At 46.9% G+C, this 21170-nt stretch overlaps 1 protein-coding gene across 1 annotated transcript; it reads left to right on the top strand.

Moving 5' to 3' along the window:
* The first annotated feature begins 116 nt into the window (after window positions 1–116).
* LOC142588698 (denticleless protein homolog) lies at window positions 117–20791 on the top strand. The gene is made up of 9 exons (XM_075700516.1): window positions 117–318; window positions 714–802; window positions 1385–1424; window positions 3611–3709; window positions 10091–10273; window positions 11904–11969; window positions 19033–19112; window positions 20254–20330; window positions 20644–20791. Exons 1-9 carry the CDS (start codon window positions 264–266, stop codon window positions 20789–20791), a joined length of 837 nt encoding a protein of 278 aa, XP_075556631.1. The 5' UTR covers window positions 117–263.
* The last annotated feature ends 379 nt before the right edge of the window (window positions 20792–21170 follow it).

Here is a 21170-nt window from a genome sequence, read left to right as displayed (position 1 = left end):
GTATAAAAATATTATATTATTGTAAGCAATATCGTTGTGCAGTACATATTTCATCATTTATTTATAATGCAATAAATCTGCCACAGGTGTGTACGTATGTGTACACGTGACCGTCAACTGCCAAAAGCCCGCCTGAATTGTTTTTTGCGCGAAAAGTCGGTCGGTACCCGAACGGCCGTTTAACAAGTGTTGAAGTTCGATGCGAGTTAAAATTTGTTCCTTAAAAGTTTCACTCTGAGTCGTAACTGTCAGGAGGGACGACGATGGGTCCCAGCATGCTAAACCTGCTTCGGGTGAACGAGCACTTTCGTATGTCTGGTAAGTTGAAGCCGCGCTTGTTATCAAAACGCTTGGGCGCAATCCGACATGTCTGGCCATTTAATAGCGGCCGTTTACGGCACCTTACGTAACCGTCGGATGCGTAATGCGAAAACTTCAAATCAAAGCTTACGCTCTTCTATTGGGGTTGTGTTAAATTTGTAAAGGTCTCGACGTCGCTGTATTTATGCGATTTCTTTGTTTCTTAATGGGCGCGAACTGCGTCTATTTGCATCACCACCGCCGCTCCAAACTAAACAACCGCCTCGCGTCTTCTGCAACATTTGATCCGTTGCGGAGCTTTAGCTGTAGTGTATGCAATGCGCAGAGCCAACGAATAATGTTGCTGGTTTGAGTCTGTGTTGTTTCTCTATCGTGTTCAACCCTAATTGCAGTGAACGACGGGCGGGCGTGCGCGCTGACCTATTCCGTCCTCAAGAATCTCCACAGCCGGGCTGCAAACGAATACGTCATCCGAAGCGACGTAAGTGACTTTCGTTCGTTTTGGGAGGTATTCTCAAGCTCTTCCCTCCTGTTCGTTGTTTTGCAATTGCCGACAATGCCTTTTAAGTAAATGCGCGCCCAAACTGTAGGCCTTGATCGATGTTCGCGCTCCACGCCTTTTCTCGTCGTCATTGCAAGAGGCTCGGGCACCTCGCAAAATTTGTTGAATTAGGTACTTTCGTACTAAGCATATCGAACACGCAAGCAGACGCAACTGTAGCTGTTTTACGCAGCTTGGTTATGTTCGTAATTTCGCGCCTGATCTACCGTATGCCCGCAATTTTATTTGCATCGTCTATGCGGTGGTCACTCCGAACCTGCGTTACCGCCGCCCATTACCCATTACCTTATGAGCTTCCGACGATTACATTTTTTTTTCTTTTTTGCGAGAAGAATATTGTTTGCCGTGTTTAAGACTGCGAACAGTCAGGTTGTATAAGCTCAACAATTTGCTCCTTTGCATTTTGAGAAAAAGAAACTTTACGTAAAGCCTCTGTAATGGAATATGCTTTGTGTGTACTGTCGAAGTGCTTGTGTGAGACCTTGCATCGGTTCTTCGCAGGGTGAAGAAGTTCCCCCACTTGTCTGCACCTACTTTTCAGGTATGACCCTACTTTGTGCTTGTTATTTGCTTCTATAATGATTGGACTGCTGAATTCCAGAACGGAAGAGCAATTAAGAAGTGTTTGGTGACACAGAGGCTTGGAAATTACTTCGTAGAGGGAGATACAGAACAGAAAGTAAGCGAAACATGCAAGCAGTGGATAAAGTGGATTTCGGTGTGCTAGTCACGGCAGCACATACTACATTGCGTGCACAAGCAATATTTGTTGCAGTCCAGCGAAATGCTTTTCACCACTGCCTCATCAACGGCTCGGGCGAAGGAGTGCTTCTTCCAACAGCGGACGCTAAGAAAGCTTTTTGCATGAATAAAGCGTGTTAATTGACTGCATGCGGTGGAAGCCTGCCACGCTTTCGAAATTGCTGAACCCTTGTGGTGCCACCATGGTGTTCGTGGCAATGGTGAGACAGGGTGATCGTCGTCTGCCGATTTGAAACGTCCCATCTATGTCAACTGTAAAAAAACTGTAATGTAACTGTAAATCAGTGTAGAAATTGTTTCAAAAATTTATTGCTATTCATTTGGAAGAGTCAAGTAGTCGTTGAGAAAACACAGACCAAATTACCCACTTTTAAATTTTTGCTCTAAAACACTTACAAGGAAACATAAAAGGCATAGCTGTTTGTATAGCAATATACTTGCATGTGACTTTCAGTGGCAGTGAAAGCTATGGAGGCCAAGCGTCCGCAAGTAAGGGTCCACCCGAAAAATGGCCCACGTTTTCCTCGGTGCTAGTTTGAAGCAAAACATTCCAGAACAGCAATAATACGACAAGGTACAGGCGACTCCCATTAATTCAGCCTTGGGTCATTTGACTTATAAGTTATTGCTTAAAGGGGTACTGACATGATATTTTCGACTGTTCATTTGTTGGGTTAAATGAAAGTCCTAGACCTCTAAACCCTCGAAGAAATAGTGACAATCCTCAGAGCACCATTAATAATTTAATAGCATTTTTTTGCTTTCAGCTTGTTTTTTTTTTTTTTTTTGTTTATTTTTTACGGCTAGTTTCGGTTCTGTTTTTAGGCGGCTACTGTGCTGTGGTGACACAACATGGTACCCCCATCAGACGCGCAGGACCCCAAACGCGCAGCAGTTACTGTAAGCTTGAAAACCTAAATTCAGCAGGCGATGCCCCTGCTTCCCTTGGCATGAAGTTGTTGTGTATCAATTTGTTTTTATTTTAGCAACCTTCGCTCTTTCTGTCCATGAGGCAGTCTGTTGCCGATTGTCTTGTGGCATGTCACACTGAGCCAGTGTTTAAACATGTCCGCACTGTTCCCCTCATGCTGGTTGAGTTGTGCCAAGAAGGCAAGAAATGAAGAAAACTAGTTCAAGTAATAAAACGATTGGTATTTATTCATTTTGCTGGAGTTTGTAAGTCAACCTTTCGGTTATTTCGACCAAGCCTTGTGATCCTGCAAGGGTAGAATGAACGGGAATCCACTGTTGTACTGAGTTGCAAGTTTGACTCGCTTTACTGTCTTTCTCTTATGCTTTTGGGGAAATGCGGAAGTTGTCTGCTGCTATAAACACTTGCTAAATTTAGTGACTTTCTCAGTAAGTCGCAACACTGCCTCACGAATGGAGTGTTCCGTGTGCCTCTTGTTCTCTTGATCGAACTCATGTCGCCTGTTTCTCCCTAACGAGGAGGGGAATCAATGGTGTCCGAGTTTTTGGGGGTGGGGGTCACACCCATGTGAAGCCAACAATTGATGAAGTCAAGGAAAGCAGACGTGAACTAATTATTTGTACTTTTTAATCGAAGCAAATCCTCAACCTGAAACAGCGATTCCTGGTGTTAGCAGAAGACGGGAAAGTGAAATCAAAAAGACTCGAGAGCACGTGACAAGCTAATAGGAAATGAAAGTGGATGAAAAAACAATGTTTGAGGGGGGGGGGCTGAAAACATAATCTCCGCATAACGCGTGTGTGTTGCACTAGCAATTGTCCTATGGCGGAATCTGTTCCCTCACCTGCATTCTTGGCCATTTTATGCATGTGTGCGAGATCTAGCTCTGGGGGTGCTAAGCAGCGCCGATCGCGGCCGTTGCGGCACATCTCGCATCTCTCCTGTACCGTAGCTTTTGTTTAGCATTCACTTCTTTTATTTTCCGCGGCACTATTGCTGCAGTCCTGATGCTTGTCTGGTCGTACCTCCCGCAGAGCCAGACCTCCGCGACCTCCTGGCAGTGGCCGACGAGGATGGCACGGTGCACATGTTACGGACCCATCAGCCCGGCAACCGCCTTGCCTTGGAGACCTGTGAGTGCCGTCTGTTTCACAGTGGCGGAACAGCTGTGCCAATTTCGAAGTGCCCTTCGAATACCCTTTGAAGTACTGAGGACACCGCAAACATGCACAATCGCTACTAATTGCAACGATTGAGCTTGTCGAGGTGGCCAAATTGAAACACGCCAAACGTCTCAAGGCGCTGGCATGTCCGCGATAAATTCATAAGGGTGTTTCACATCTCGCTTGTCGATACGTGCGTCCGTGGCTTAGTCCTTTGAATATCCGGCTTCTGTGCTAAAGGTCCTTTGTACAAATCCTGGCGTTGGACAATTTTAATAATGTTTATTTAATTACTCATTACAAAGTACATTGTTGAAACTGACATTTACAAAGTCGCAAAGCCGCTTGAAGCCAGAAGGATGAAGTTTAGGCAAAACCGTGTACTCCCCATAATTCCCATGCTGGTACCACCGCTCCCATTGCAGCTCCCGTAGACACTTGCGCCAGAGTTCCCTCGAGTAATTATTGTATGAAACTCTATGGGTGGCATGAGTACCAACTTTTTATTTTATTGTGCAATGCCTGGGTGCCTTGTTTGTGATTGTCGTATAGGCAGTATTCGTTTTGTGATTTTATTTGCGTGCAGCTATTAGGGCATGATTAATTTAAAAAAAGAAAGGCAACTACAGTTGGGGGGGGCCAACCGATTTTTAGAGCCAAATGTTACAGACTTACTCGATTATTCTGACCGCAAAACCTTGGCAACACCACTCGCTCCGCTGAACCCATGTCTAACGGCAACACATTCTAGCTGGGAGTATAGAGGAGTGCCCCTGTTTATGGCGTTCTTGCAAAACAAGAGCTGTGAATTATTTTAACAAACGGTCTGCACCTTAAGTACTAAGGCAATGTTTAGTCACTGACTGTTTTTCAAACCTTAAAGGGACACTAAAGCGAAACAATAAATCAGTTTAGTCTAATAAAGCATTGCTTGAGAACCCTGCAGGCAGTCATTTAAAGAAAATAGTTTGATTATTAGATGAAAAAATGAAGGTCCAAGTATCAGTATTTGAATTTCGCGCCGGAACCCCAGCGCCAGTACGTCAGCGTGACGTCAGGGATTCCAAAGTATGTTTCCGCATTTGGGCCGCGTTGGCAGAATAAAGGTTCCCGAAACTTGCCATGTTGAATATTTTGTTCCTTTAGAACACAATGCAGTCCATCTGTACCGCTATATATTTAGTAGGCCCTAGAAGATGCCATCAAAATCCCAAGACGTCACAGCCCCCAGGTGCAAGAACTTAGGTAGGCGTCGCCACCCGTATTTCGTTCTTGCGCTTTTTCTGGCTTACCAAACGTCTTATCGTTGTGAGAGTGGTGTTTTTGGTGTTGTAGAACGGTAATTTAGTGATGCAGAAGAAATCATTTTTTACTTTAGTGTCCCTTTAAGGTTGGCAGCTCTGGGAGTGCGATCAACAGCTACTGGTAAACAGAGCAGCATGTTTGAATTACTGTTTTGAGTTTAGTCCCGCTTCATCCAGAAATTGCACCACGGCCCGCACTCGTAGTGTAGTTACACGTCGGGAGAGGCCAAGGACCCAAAACAAGGTCTTCCAAGAATGTGTTCTGCATGCATATGAATGTGTCGCTTGGGTGCAACTGTGGATGGTCAGAATCAGTCCGGGTTTCTCGACATCATGATCTCTTGCATCCTAGGCGTTGCTTCGGGAGGTTAAAGAGACCTAAATGAGGCACTGGATCAGTTTAGATTGGTAAAGTGCTCATGAAGAACTCTAGATGCGTTCGTTTCGGGATATTAGCTTGTTTATTGGAAAGGAAAATGACAGTCAAAGTTTCATTTTTAAATTTCATGCCGAAACCTTGGGTCAGGTATGTCAGCCTGATGTCACGGATTTTTTCACTTTTCAGGCCCTTGTGGTTTAGTAACAGTTCTTTGAAACTTTCCACGTCTGGTCTTTGGCTCTCTTAGAATACAGTGTAATTCGTTTTTGACGATAAAAATTCTAACCAGGCCTGAGCAGACGCCATAGAAATTCATGACGTCAAGGTCAGCTGGTGTGGAAACTGCAAATTTGTGTTGCCACCCCTCGTTTCTGGCTTTCCAAACGTCTCCTCGTGGTAAGAGTGGTTGTTTTGGTGTTGTGGAAAGGCAATTTACTAACACAGCTTAAACAATTTTTCTCTTTAGTGTCCCCTCGAACCCTAATAATGAATCAATCATTCCCCTTCATTGACTCATTGCCTGTACCATTCTGTTGCGGAGTATCAAGTGAAGTTTTTTGGAAGGGAGAAAGTGTCGTCCACCTGAGGGTACATAGCACGAAATTCCTATCTAATTCCTTGGCAGCTAGGTGCATCTCTTAAAGGGCCCCTCACCAGGTCTGGTCATTTTGAGCTGACAAGTGCAGTGTGCGCCAACGATGGTGCTTGAAAAGAATTACATTGCTACATGCTGTGGAAAGGTCTGAAATTTCAAACCGAACGGCGTTTTCCCTTCTCCTTGTGGCCGCTGTGCTCCAAGCCAGACGGTGACGTACTCGCGTCCCTGCGCCCACATACTCAGGTCCGCAGTGTGGTGTCGCTCGTGGTGACGTGCGACTGAGAATTATTCAAGGTACCATCTGTTATTTGTGTGATCTGTTGCTTCAGTTGACGAATTGAAGTTTATCGAAATAATAAAACGCACAAAACTGAAGGTCTGCATGTTTTTTGTTTTACTTCGCACCGAAGCAAGAGAGATGTTCTTCCGTTTCGTCTGCTTGTTCCCACAGTCGTGCAGTCACATGCGCAGGTACCGAAACTATGCCATTTTCTACCGTGTTCCAGCGCGTGATCATGCTCTGCGACCTGCTTGTTCTGCCTCATATTCGTGTAGCACTGAATTGTACCGCTAGTCATGTGTGCTTCTGCACAGCTCGTGCGCAGCGCTGCAAAAAGAAAAAAAAAAGGCAAGGAGAAAAAAAATTAGGGTGGGGCCCGTGACGTATGCGTCCCGCGATCTTCGAGGTCCGGTATGGGAGAACGCAGGGAAGGAATTCCGCTTGCGGAGGCCAGGCGGGGCGAGTGGAGAGAGTCTCGCTATGCAGTGGAGCTCGCCTCCTGAAATCATGGGTTCGTGGCACTGAAATATTTCTATCTCGGCTATTAATGAGCCGACCTGAAACAATTTTTCGGCAGAATGCTCCTTAGTGGGCATGTAACAACTTTCAGCGTGTAACCAAAATTTGCTATGGGGCCTGGTGAGCAGCCCTTTAAATGGATTACCCTAGCTACTCTAATCTAAAGCCCACTTTTTTCCGATAAAACTGGCCCAAAAATTTCACGTTAGAATAGTGTGCGGCCATAACTCTGCATTACCATATCGCCATCGGCATTTCAAGATGGCCGCCTCGCACGCACTTCGAGCCTAGCTGCTGTAGCTTCCCCCATTTGCTGCAGTACCGTATTTATTCGCGTATAACCCGCACCAAAATGTGAAAAAACGCGTTTAAAAAGTGGGGGTGCGGGTTATCTGCGAATTTTTTCCTTGGGAGGGGGGGGGGGGTCGGCTTCACCGCAATGTGCGGCGGCCTCCCCGTGTAGTCCGCCATCCCCATCGTCATCGACGCTTGTCAAGCCGATGAAGGGCCAACGAAAGGCCAGCATTGTTGAGCCTCGCGTTAGGCGCTGTTTAGTGTACTTACCCCAGTTTGCACTGTTTGCCTGCTTTGTTTTGGCATCATGAGTGCGACTCGACGGCAGTGTTTCACAGCGAAAGAGAAGCTAAAGATTATAGCCGCTGCCGAAGAAATCGGCAACAGAGCTGCTGCAAGACAGCATGACGTCGACGAGTCGTGCATTCGCGACTGGAGGAAGAAAAAAGAGAGTCTCGAAGCAACGAACCGGAACAGGCGAGCGTTTCGGGGTCCGAAGACTGGCGCGTACCCCCACCTCGAGACGCAGCTTGCGAAGTTCATTGAGGAGCAGAGAAGTCGTGGCCACGCTGTTTCGACTGAGATGGCGCAAATGGAAGCCCTGAAGTTGGCCCGGGAATTGAACATTCCACGTGAGTTTCGTGCAAGCCGTGGATGGCTTCAGCGCTTCATGCGAAGACATGGATTTTCTATGCGGCGGCGAACAACCATGTGCCAGCGGCTTCCTGAAGCCTACGAGGAAAAGTTGTTGAACTTTCAACGATATGTGATCGCACTTCGGAAGGAGCACAGCTATTTGCTGTCTCAGGTGGGAAATGCTGATCAAACACCTGTGTACTTTGAGATGCCGATGGACACGACCATGGAAAAAAAGGGCTCCAAATCAGTCAGCGTGCTGACCGGCGGAAATGCCAAGCTGCGCTGCACAGTCATGCTATGCGCTTTGGCTGACGGCACGAAACTGCGCCCGTATGTGATTTTCAAACGCAAGACGCTACCTAGCATTCCACTGCCCCCAGGAATCGTTGTGCGTGCGGAAGAAAATTCGTGGATGAACAGTGGCCTAGTCGGTGACTGGCTTCGAGTAATCTGGGAGCGAAGACCAGGTGCCTTGCTGGCACGCCGGTCGATGCTCGTACTAGATTCCTTCAGAGGCCACTGCACTGATGCGGTGAAGGCTCGCCTTGCCGAGACCAGCACCGACCTCGTCATAATACCTGGCGGCATGACGTCCATGCTACAGCCACTCGACGTGTGCCTGAACAAGCCGTTCAAGGCACACGTGAAGCGGCTGTATGCCCAGTGGATGGCCGACGGCATGTACGCCCTCACACCGACGGGACGCGTGCGAAGGCCTGACATTCCATTGCTGTGCCAGTGGATCGTGGATGCGTGGAAAGCGATACCGGCCGATTTGGTGCGCAAAAGCTTTAAAAAATGTGCGATCAGTAATAGTCTGGATGGTTCCGAGGACGACTACGTCTTTGAGAGTGGCGATGAAGCCTCGGATGGCAGTAGTGAGAGCGGCGACGATTAAGAATCGGATAACCAGTGACGTGGTGGCGGTCGTTTGAATAAATGTTCTGAAAACGAAATGATCACTGAGTGTGAGTTGCATCTTTCTAGCGCTCATTTTTTTTTTTTTTCAGGTAAACGTGCGGGTTATACGCGAGTTTTTTTTTTTTTTTTTTCCGCCGAGTTCGAAGTTAGGGGTGCGGGTTATACGCAGGGGCGGGTTATACGCGGGTAAATACGGTACGTGTGTTTAGGCAAGGCTTCCTTTGGCTTACGTTAGTGCACCGTCCGTCTTCCCGTTTTCTGGGTTTGTTCCATCAGCATAGAAGTGCCAACTGCAATGACATGCCTAGTTCATCATGATGCCACTATTAAAAGCAAAGCGATCATGTGTGCGGAGACGGGCAAAAATCGGGCCGCATCACGTGCGTTAGTAGTTCCCGAAATTTGCGTGCGGGACTGGTGCAAACAGGAGGGGCATGCTACACCAGCGGCTGCTGCTACGTACGGTGCAGCCCCTATCTTGAAAGTGATCTGAGACGGAGACAAGAGTCTGCGCATCTAGGCGCACCGCGCTGTGGTCTCGTCGCTTATTTCCTGTTGAAGTGAGAGGCCGCTCAAAGGTCAATTCCGTCGCTCCTGCTACCGCTCTTCCTCTCTCCAGCGTTTTAAAGAGTTTCCGCAGTCATTGAGTGCATGTTTGCTTGTGCGTGCGTGACACCATGCTTGTTAATTTAGTTAGTAAGCGAATGTTTAAACGTTTACATGGCTGATGAAACTACTATCCTTACTTTTCCTACCTATAGCTGCCTAATAATTTGCTATCATAATCGACGTTTCTTCTGTCGGGTAAAACTGCAACTTTTTTTAATTTATTGCAACTTTAGTGCATTGGGAGTAAATCTTTTGTTTTTTCCAAATGAGAGAAAATTGTATTCCTGTATGAAAGAATGAAGTGTGCGCTACTGTAAAGGACTTTTCTTTTTTTAAGTCACGGCAAACGGGTGCGCATTACAATCGAGGGCAATTTTGTTCTTTTTTTTTTTTTTTTTTTTTTTTTGTTACGGAAAACTGGTGCGTGTTACAAGTGAGGGCATGTTAGAATAGAGTAAAAATGGTAGTTCTTCCGTTTTGCAAAACTTTTTCCACCTTGCTGGCTTGTGCATGACTGATTTACAGGAGGACAAAGACGAATTTTTCTTCAGCTTCAGAGCTTTCTGAAAAAGCTCTTATTGGTTTCCTTTGTAGCTTTGTGCTACAGTTCAGTTTCTTTTCTTCATTACCCTTTCTCCATCTTTCCAATTTATGCAGAACTCATTTGCCATAAAAAAAAAGGGGGGTGAAAGGTTTGGCCTCTTACTCTGGGGCTGGCCACATTCTGGTAGGACTGAGACACTGCTATGCTGAGGTTTTGGGTCATTAAACCACTCGATAATTGTAAGCCTCTTTTTCGCTCTTGCAGCGTTTCAGGCACATGAGAACGCAATCTTTGACGTGTGCACGAGGCCTGGGCGGAGGCATCTTGCCACAGCAGGTGGAGACCTGGCCATTACTCTCTGGGACCTCGACCAGCAGACGACAGTGTCGAGGTTCAAAGCACACACGGGCAGTGTCAAATGTGTGCGCTTTCTTCCGGGGCAGTCTGGTGAGCTACCCTGTGACTTAACAATTTTTTCATGCCTGCCAACTTTTACAATTTCGCCATAAAATTGCCCGATTTCTGGAGATTGCTTACGATTGTCGTATTGATGCCGATAATTTTACGGTTCTCTATTCGTGCTATTTAGGGCAACACTAGTCGCAACAGCATGCAAATATAGCCATTGAGTGATTTTTCAGAGCCTGCCTTTTCAGGCTTGCTTGCTTATTTGGGCCTGCTAGCAGCACCGGCCAGTGAAACTTGGAGTGCCATTCATGAATATTTAACAAATGAATGTTGGGAATAGTGCTCAGCGTGGCTGCCAACCGGGAAAACTGGAAATTCTCAGGGAATTTGAAGTCTGGAAATACTCAGGGAATCAGTGCTTATATCGGGGAAAATTGGGTGTAATTTTTTTTAAAGAGAACGAAAGTCACGGTATTGCTGGCTCGAGTAACAGAGAGGAATCGTGAAGAATCTGCTTTGACGCTGTGTCGTCAGCTGGAGGAGTTGCCAGTGTACAGTCAACGACCGGCTTTCTGGAGGCCCGATAATTCGGACAGCTTCGCAGTACCATCACCTACACCATAGAGTCAGTGTATAAGAACATCTTAAATTCCTGACGCAAGAACCCTTCACTGTCCGATTTTCCGGACTTTCTGCCGTGACCGCAAGTCCTAGATCGCATTAATCAAAGTCACAGCCGCCGCCATTTTGATTACCTTGCCGCCTCGAACTGGCGCTCTTGCATCAGTGCTTGCATCGGATAGCGACGGCAGCGATGACGCAGTAGGGCACGGGAGGGGGTAATGGGGAGGGGCGCTTGCCTCCCCGCCTATATAGTTTTCTCACAACAGCTCTGCCATCCCCCTATTTTGATTTTTTTTCATGCAACCCAGTTATAACAATGGAATTTTCATGGCTCCTGAATATTGTTATAAGTAGGTTCGACTGTATTGCAATGGCTAGAGGAAGTGTAAACCGAAAATAGTGCTGTGCCAGTGCTTTTTATTATGGTTAGACGTCTTGGTTACACTCATCAGACATCTTTGTGTTCATACTGGGACCGGAGATGCACATGTATAAGGAGCACATACAGTGTCCTTTTCCACTCTTGGTAGGCTTCACCACTGCACGGCAGATATGCTGCACCGCATAGCACGAGTGCATTGCATTAAAGCTTAGCATGTTGAACCTCTCATTGCTTGTCTAAACGTATATTACATTTTCTCTCTCTTTGTTTTTTTTTTTTTTTTAACGAATGGCACAGTATTTAAAACCGCTGTTGGGAAATTCGAATATTCGCATGACTGTACAACTAATGCATAATTTTATGTAACTGTACCTCCACAAGTCGTAGTTGTAATATATGAAGTTCTCTGATATGCAGTTTTAAAGATCAAAAGCAGCTGCACTGTGCTACAGCGAGACTTCTATGGGTGCAACTACTTGCGTAGCTTTGGCGACATTGCCTGCTAAGTATGAAATGAAGTATGAGCCATTTGTTTTAATTAGTCCATGAGCTGCCCGATGACATTGCTTCCTGGTAATTTTAAATGATGTACCGCAGTGCTGCGTGATGTTCCAAATGATTTCCAGGTGGCTAATCTGTTTGTCCTTGCCTGTCTACCTGCAGATGTGTTTGCATCGGGATCCCGAGATGGTGCCGTGATGGTCTGGGACACTCGCTGCTCCGAACCTCGTGAGTCTCTCCCATGCAAAAATGGTTTGCGGCATTGCAGAGTTTGATGGGCCAGTTGTACTTACTGCAGTTTAGGTGGCTGTGTGTGCCTGCTGTTATGTATTAACTGCTTTCTGCTGATAATTTTTGTTTTTCTGTATTCCGTTCCTGGTCATTGGTTTCTGATGCAGCGCTCGCTTTTTAATGGCACCTTCAGACAGTCGTCTTCGAGTGCTCTCAGGCGCTCCTGAAAGTCCATCTTGTTCGGATGGCCAACAGGGGGCATCTAGCTATATTCACATACAGTCGCTAACCAATAATTAGGACTCAACGGGTACCACCAAAACATCTGAATAAATGGGAGTCCAAAATACTGGTTTCGGCCAAAAATAAGTGACTTTATTCTACAAGTGGAAAGGTGTGCCGTATTCTTGTATCTTCACTTTCGGAGACAGCTTCATTTTTGCATGACTACAGCCAATGAGCGATTTTTCGGACATGTCCACTAGCTCGGACGCCTTCTAGGCACCACCTCGAGGGCCACAAAATGACCCAATAGAGTTAGGCTTATTTTTTACCGGTTCATACTTTCCCAGAAAACACTATCTTTCGGCACCATTGTTCAGTGCATTGCCAAACTGTGATTGTGTGATATGTTTTCTGGCTGCTAGATCCCACGTAAACAAGAGAGCGTGCGAAATCTGTGCAATCGAGAACTAGCCACCCGCTGCGGCAGCTTCACTGCAATACTCGCCCACCCATCTCGCATGTAAATGCCTCGCAATACTCTCTCGCAGATCTCATGTGAAAACATTGGCATGCACTTAGTTTCATATTCCAGTACCAGAAAATTTCCTCCCAGCTTGTTGCACACTATCCACAGCTCTTGCGGCCAACCCTATTGCGATAAGCATCTTCACCCATCTGTCTTATAGGGCGTAGTGCCATTGGATGCACACTGCATGCTTTTAATGGGCCATTCCCTGCTCCGTTCTCTGCTGAAGGTCACACGATGTGAGCGTCATTGTTTGCTTTGACAGCAGCTGGCATCGCCCATCAGCTCATTTTGTTTCGGATCCCCGTCACCATCTTAATATACTATGCAATAGGAAAATAACAAAATGTGTCTCGAGCTGCCAAAGCCCCACTGGCTTGGTGCATGTTGATGTCTTGTGCTTTGTGCTGCAATGATTCACATTACGTAGTTGTCTGCTACAGTTGAGTGTATCAAATTCTTCAGTTAAAGGGTGACACGGGTCTTCGGGACCAATGATCGGCCCAAAATTCGAGTTAATTCTTATTTTCCACGTTCCTGATGCGTTTCTGCGCCTATCTCCGAAATTCGGTTACAAAATGCCACACAGTTCTTCCATTATTGAGATCTAAAGATATCAATCCGCAAGCGTAGCCCTTTAAATCGGGGACAAATCGCGCCCGATTTTCGTCGTGCATAACTCTATAACTACGCGCTCTGCCAGCAGCATTTTGGTATCACTTGAAAGCTCACGTTTCTGGCTTCCTTTATTCCTCGGTTGGCAAGATCGATAGCGCTGCGGTCACGAAAAAGCAACTGAAAAAGAAATTCGCAGCGCCCGCTATTATTGGCCACTTTGAGCATGTGACCAAGGTGGCGAGTCATGATTGGCTCCAAGGACCACGAGCGCTCAAATGACGAAAACAACCACCATTTTGTCTTAGTCTTGCGACTGCGATGCTGAATATGCTGGAAGTCTGACAAAGTTTCGTTTCATGAATTGTGGCGGGTGCAACGGTACGAGATGCAGTGAACTTCCGAAAGCAATCCAGTCGTCGCATTCGGCCCAGGGTACCCGGCAGCTTGCTGCCGAACGTTGACGCCTCAACTGCTTTGCCGGATCATGCATGTCCACACACCGGTTACGCTCACGTAAGAATTAACATGGCTGTCGTAAATGAAAAGAAAGTGGACAAGATATGAGGACATGCGAAAGCTATGCTCGACAAAATTGCATTTATGACGGCCACAGAGCGAAAGATTCGGCGTTTTGTCGAGAATCCGACCGCCGATAGTGCAACAGCCTAGGTCTCAAAACCCGCTACTCCATACATTGTCGTCAGACAAGCTGCAGTGAACAATCTCCTTGGCGTTTTCTCGTGCAATACTTGCAGTGGTTCTGCTTAGCTGGTGCAGAGTGATCTGGATTACCGTCTTGCTACTAAACTGACTGTGGTTTGTAAGATCTGCGGCGAAGTTGTGTTGGGATGGAGCTCACAGGGAATTAAGGGCCCAAAAACGTGTTATCCTTTTGACGTGAGCGCACTCGCAGTGCATGCTATGTCGTCGACCGGCAACGGCCAAATGGCCATGAATTATACCTAGTGCCTACTGATGGCCTTTGGTGCCATTTTTTCAAACTTTCTTTCAATATATCAGTTGTGTAATGTTTTTTGTTGCTTTCTCAAAACCACAGTTTTGATGGTGAGGCCGTATTGGAGGTGCATTATTTCTGCTTCGACTTGTGCTATCACTGTAATTCTTTTTTGTTCTGGAAAGGCAAAGCTATGTAGAGTGCAAATATATGAAGTAACATTCTTGTATTTATTAGAAAAGATTTAAGAAATGTTTCTTTTTTATGCAGTTAGATGGATTTCTGTCACTGAAGTTTGAAATGTTCTCATTTGATATAAAATTCAGTTACACCACACTTGCTTATTTCCACTCTTTGTTAGTTCCACATCATTTTCGTATGTCGATATTTATTATGCCATGTATAGTTTGGTAGATAGCTCACCTCTAGCAAATTATACAATAGCACCGAATTTCTTCAATTTCTGTAAAGTTATTACTGTGCAAGAAAACTGGATGTATGTTTAAAACTAGCACAATGAAATACATAAACTCGGCAAGTTTCATCAAAATCAACAAAGAATTTAAAAAAAAAGTTTTCATCCTTCCTTAATTTGGATCATACGTTTTCTCGGTAAGCACTATATTTTTTTTGTTTTTTTGTTTTTTTTGAGAACATGAAAAAGGTTTTATTGTACATAATGTTCCGTGAACGATAAGTTGCGGAAAGTTGTATACCTTGTTATATAGAGAATTTCATTGTATTGAAGTTCATTGTATTGAGGTCTAACTGGGGCGCTATCACTTTCACAAGATTTCACGAGACTCTGCATCAGACTCGTTGAAGTACCGTATTTACCCGCGTATAACCCGCGCCTGCGTATAACCCGCACCCCTAACTTTGAACTCGGCGGAAAAAAAAAAAAAAAACTCGCGTATAACCCGCACGTTTACCTGAAAAAAAAAAAAAAGTGAGCGCTAGAAAGATGCAACTCACACTCAGTGATCATTTCGTTTTCAGAACATTTATTCAAACGACCGCCACCACGTCACTGGTTATCCGATTCTTAATCGACACCGCTCTCACTACTGCCATCCGAGGCTTCATCGCCACTCTCAAAGACGTAGTCGTCCTCGGAACCATCCAGACTATTACTGATCGCACATTTTTTAAAGCTTTTGCGCACCAAATCGGCCGGTATCGCTTTCCACGCATCCACGATCCACTGGCACAGCAATGGAATCTCAGGCCTTCGCACGCGTCCCGTCGGTGTGAGGGCGTACATGCCGTCGGCCATCCACTGGGCATACAGCCGCTTCACGTGTGCCTTGAACGGCTTGTTCAGGCACACGTCGAGTGGCTGTAGCATGGACGTCATGCCGCCAGGTATTATGACGAGGTCGGTGCTGGTCTCGGCAAGGCGAGCCTTCACCGCATCAGTGCAGTGGCCTCTGAAGGAATCTAGTACGAGCATCGACCGGCGTGCCAGCAAGGCACCTGGTCTTCGCTCCCAGATTACTCGAAGCCAGTCACCGACTAGGCCACTGTTCATCCACGAATTTTCTTCCGCACGCACAACGATTCCTGGGGGCAGTGGAATGCTAGGTAGCGTCTTGCGTTTGAAAATCACATACGGGCGCAGTTTCGTGCCGTCAGCCAAAGCGCATAGCATGACTGTGCAGCGCAGCTTGGCATTTCCGCCGGTCAGCACGCTGACTGATTTGGAGCCCTTTTTTTCCATGGTCGTGTCCATCGGCATCTCAAAGTACACAGGTGTTTGATCAGCATTTCCCACCTGAGACAGCAAATAGCTGTGCTCCTTCCGAAGTGCGATCACATATCGTTGAAAGTTCAACAACTTTTCCTCGTAGGCTTCAGGAAGCCGCTGGCACATGGTTGTTCGCCGCCGCATAGAAAATCCATGTCTTCGCATGAAGCGCTGAAGCCATCCACGGCTTGCACGAAACTCACGTGGAATGTTCAATTCCCGGGCCAACTTCAGGGCTTCCATTTGCGCCATCTCAGTCGAAACAGCGTGGCCACGACTTCTCTGCTCCTCAATGAACTTCGCAAGCTGCGTCTCGAGGTGGGGGTACGCGCCAGTCTTCGGACCCCGAAACGCTCGCCTGTTCCGGTTCGTTGCTTCGAGACTCTCTTTTTTCTTCCTCCAGTCGCGAATGCACGACTCGTCGACGTCATGCTGTCTTGCAGCAGCTCTGTTGCCGATTTCTTCGGCAGCGGCTATAATCTTTAGCTTCTCTTTCGCTGTGAAACACTGCCGTCGAGTCGCACTCATGATGCCAAAACAAAGCAGGCAAACAGTGCAAACTGGGGTAAGTACACTAAACAGCGCCTAACGCGAGGCTCAACAATGCTGGCCTTTCGTTGGCCCTTCATCGGCTTGACAAGCGTCGATGACGATGGGGATGGCGGACTACACGGGGAGGCCGCCGCACATTGCGGTGAAGCCGACCCCCCCCCCTCCCAAGGAAAAAATTCGCAGATAACCCGCACCCCCACTTTTTAAACGCGTTTTTTCACATTTTGGTGCGGGTTATACGCGAATAAATACGGTATGCACCTGTGAGTCTTGGCACAGAACCGGAAAATGCTGGCGAATGTATTTGCTGACATATTCGGTGCCATGTCTTACAAAATGTTGCGAGAATGATACTACAGTAGAATCCCGCTGTTACGTTCCTCACTGCTGCGTTTTCCCGGCTGCTACGTCGTTTTCATCCGGTCCCGGCATAGCTTCCATAGGATCCAATGTATAAGGAACCCCGCTGTTACGTAGTAGCTTTGAAAACGTTCCTGCACGATACGTCGCAACTTAGCACCCCGAACCCGCCTGGGCTAAAGTAGGCAACGCGCTCCAACCGCCATTTTGGCTTTTGACGAGTTTTGGCCAGGCTTGGTCGGGCTTGGCTATAGAATTGGCTGCAAGAAGCCGCACACCAGTTCGAGAGGCCGCCACTAAGTGGCCATTCGTGAAAAATGCTCTCACTATCATCACTGTGATTACGGTCACCGCGTGGTTTTTGGATGGGTCGACTCACAGAGGAAGGAAACTCGGGCGACGCAGAGAGGCCCACACGTCACTCTTTGTAAAGCTAAAGAGAAGCCGGAAGTTGGCGTTGCTCCGCCTATCGGGCCAGCTCTCCTCTCTTGTTTACCTTTCTCGCGAAACCGCGCCGCGCGCAACCGGACTGCTCGGACGCGCGCGCTCTGCAGCAATACTAAACAATTGTTAGCACGTTAGCATGACTGCGCCAAATAGGGCAAAAATTTCCCGCGGATGTTCCTTCATCCGTTGCCATTGCTGTGGCGCGGTGACGACGAGGAGCACGAGCCGCATGATGCCGGGGAGTTGCCAAATCCTAGCTTTGGAAAAGCCGTCGCGGCTCTGGACCTCCTCCGCAGGTACGTTGCACCTCACAGCGACGCTGACAGCAATGCGGCCTTCCAGGCTATTGAGAAACGTGTGGTAGTTTCTAGCGAGCGAAAGAAACGGCAAGCCACCATTCTGGAATTTTTTAACTCCTAAGCGCACTCTGTGGAAATAAATTGTCTATAGTTGAAGCTGCACTTTTTTCATTCATTTTCGGAGCTTTCCTCACTGTTGTGTTTTCCCGGCTGTTACGTTTTTTTTCCCCGGTCCGGTGAAAAACGTATGAATGGGGTTCCACTGTATCTTCGAAGCTGATCGTAGTCTAGTGCAGAATGATTTCACAGCATCCTTCAAGAAAACATTCTCTTCGTTGTGCTACTAAGCGTGAGGGCACAGGATCGAATGCACGCCGCGGCAGCCGCATTTCGATGGGTGTGAAATGCAAGAACGCCTTTGTACCGTGCACTGGGTGTACGTTTAGGAACCCCAGGTGGTCAGAATTAATCCAGAGTCCCTCACTACGGCATGCCTCATAATAAAAGTGTGTTTTGGCATGTAAAACTCCAGAAATTAATTTTAATTAATAAATTTTTTAACACATGCTCTTCCACCATATCGTGATAACAGTGTTGCTGCATCTGACAGCTCTGGCGGTAGGCTGTTGCGAACAGTTCCGTATCCGATTGAAACATGCATGCACATTTTTTTAACCCATTTCTAAAATTTTTTTTTAATAACTGTTGCGTGCTAGATTCCTGTAAATCTAGTACTTTAAGAATCTTTCGAATTGATTTGCTATTAGATAAGACGTCGAAAAATTAACGGTTGATTTGCCATGCTGCTAGCAGGCCAGCTTTATTTCCAAGATAAGCACTGTCTCCCTTTGCCTCGACTATAGTGTCTGCAAGTGACATTCATTGCTGTCCTACTCTCATATTGGATCAGAAAGCACGCATTGTTCTGCATTGTTTTTTTTTTTTGTTTTTTTTTTTTTCGTGGAGCCACTTGATACCTTGCACACATGATTGTGAGAGAGGGATCCATGCACCACGCTTGTCTGTTTGCGATGCCTGAACCTGGTGAGCGCCCCTTCAAAGTTAATACAACGAACGCCTGCACTGCAGCTTCCCTAGTAATAATAATAATAATAATAATAATAATAATAATAATACTTTATTGATGACTTGAGAATCATACAGTGGAAGAATCGGGCCTTCCAAAGCCTCAGTGGGCTTGAACGGCATTCTTTATTTGGGATGTTGAACCCAGTCAGTAAAATTGAACAATCTATTGGCATTTATCACATTTTTTTTCTGCCGGCTTCGTTGGAAGGAGGGGTAACGGTATGCACGCTTGTTCCTTACAGAGGTGACCATTCCCAGGGCACACTGCACGGCTGCCGGACCCTTGCCCAGCGGGAATAGAAACATCATTGGCCGGAAGGTGGTGAGTGCTCGGCAACTTGGCGTACAATGTGTATGAGCAGGATGGCATTGGGCCATTCATTTATTAGCACTGAAGAGGATAAAGATTGTGGACTTCCCAGTGGTATCTCTTGCTTTAACTAAACCGCCAAGTGTCGCCAGCCTTTCACGTGCGCCGCCGTTCCCCGCTGCATCGTTCACACCAGTTTCGCTTCGAGGGTTTGTGCTTCGTGGTATCCCACGTCTTAATTTTTTGCTTTCACTGCTGTTGCATACTTGCACCTGTACGCATCAGTAGCAGACGGCAGACAATGTCCCTTCCACTTGGAACCAGACGCTGGGATGACGCGAGTTCCACTAGATGCCAGAAACTGATGGGATGAGTGAGAGAGGGGTGTGAAAAAGGAGGGTAGGTTGGGCGGAGCTTAACCTGGTTAGTAGAGATACAGTATGAAGAACTATCCAGCAATTGGCATTAGTGGCTCGAACTGTGTGTGTGGTAAGTTCATGCGCAATAACTGCTGTGGTGCATCAGTGGCAGCCATAGTGTTTGGCTGCAGAGCAAGGGGCAGCGGGTTTCTAATCCCTGCTGCCGTGGCCACATTCTGATAGGTGTGGAATGCAAAAATGCTTCTGTTCTTAGATGGAGCTGATGGACATGATGGATATCCATCTGTTCTTAGGCGGATGTGGAGCTGGGCAGGCCATTTAATGCATAGGGCAAATAACTGGGGGACCGTTAGAGTTACAGTATAGGTGCCAAGGCAATGGAAGCGCAGTCGAGGGTGGCAGGAAATGAGGTGGGTGGATGAAATTAGGAAATTTCCAGGTGCAAGTTGGAATTGGCTAGCATAAGATGGGGATAATTGGAGATCGCTAGGAGAGGCCTTCGTTCTGCAGGGGACATAAATACAGGCTGCTGCTGATGATGATTAAGGGACTCGAGTGCCCAAAATTAATCTAGAGCCTCACTATGGTGTCCATGTGCGCTGCTTTGTGATGTTGAAAACCCCACAATTTAATTTTGATAGCAATTCACGTGCTAGCATTGGGGTTCCTCGGCACTCTGTTGACGGCTGACAGGGTTCTCCCGAGCCAGAGAGTTTGGGAACCCCTTGCAATTTGCTCACTGCGTGTCTGCCTCCTGTTTCTGGTTGTTGCAGCTCAGAACACCCTGTAGCGTGACTGCCTGTGCGTTCCGTGACGAGCACTACTTGGTTACGTGCGCTGCCAACAATGGGTAGGTGTACCTTGAGTAATTCTTACGCGACTAGCCTTTTCTAAAACTGACATTGCAGGAATGACTGCGGATATGTGCCGTTTGATGAGCCTTGCTTGTTGAACGAACAAACGAGATGCATGGCTTTATAGCGTGGCCCACTGTCTGTAAAACCTCCCCACGGCCTCTCGCGTCCTCTGGTGTAAGAGTTCGTTTTCAGCTTTAGTGCTGCGCTGTGGAGATGTCAAAAATGATTGGTCGTTTCTCACCGGTACCCGTTTGTGTGTCCGAGTGCAGTGAACGAGCGTTGCGCTTGCGCTCGACTTTTTTGCAGGGAAGTGAAGGTGTGGGACTTGCGGAAGAACTACCAGCTCTTCAAGAATGACCCCCGGCCAGTCTCAGCGTTTCCCTATGCAGGGAGTAGCAAAGCTATTCACGGCAAGTGCTTCTTCAGTGTGGTTACCGTCAGCTTGCACTTGTAGGTTGATTTCCATATAAGGACAGTCGTACAAAGGGCAGCAATACAGCAGACCCCACGAGAAGCTAACATGAAGGTCCTTACGGTCCTTTACGGAAGTGCAGCTTGAAAGTTGATGCACTGAACAAATGGGAAAGACATCAAGGTTTCAGAATGTTCCACACTTATCCATAGTCTTAAACACACCATGGTACTTTAATGGCTATGGCATTGTGCTACTGAGCTTGAGGTCACGGGTTAGATGCTGGCCGTGGTGGCTCCATTTCAGTTGGGGGAAAAAGCACTTGTGTGCCTAGATGTAGGTGTGCATCGAAAACCAGAGCTCAAAATTAATTTGCGATCCCCTAATACAGCATGCCTCATAATCAGGTCTTGTCGTTGGC

Source organism: Dermacentor variabilis, chromosome 7 (genome assembly GCF_050947875.1).
Source record: "Dermacentor variabilis isolate Ectoservices chromosome 7, ASM5094787v1, whole genome shotgun sequence".
Taxonomy (NCBI): Eukaryota; Metazoa; Arthropoda; class Arachnida; order Ixodida; family Ixodidae; genus Dermacentor; species Dermacentor variabilis.
This window is presented reverse-complemented; position numbering and strand designations above follow the sequence as displayed.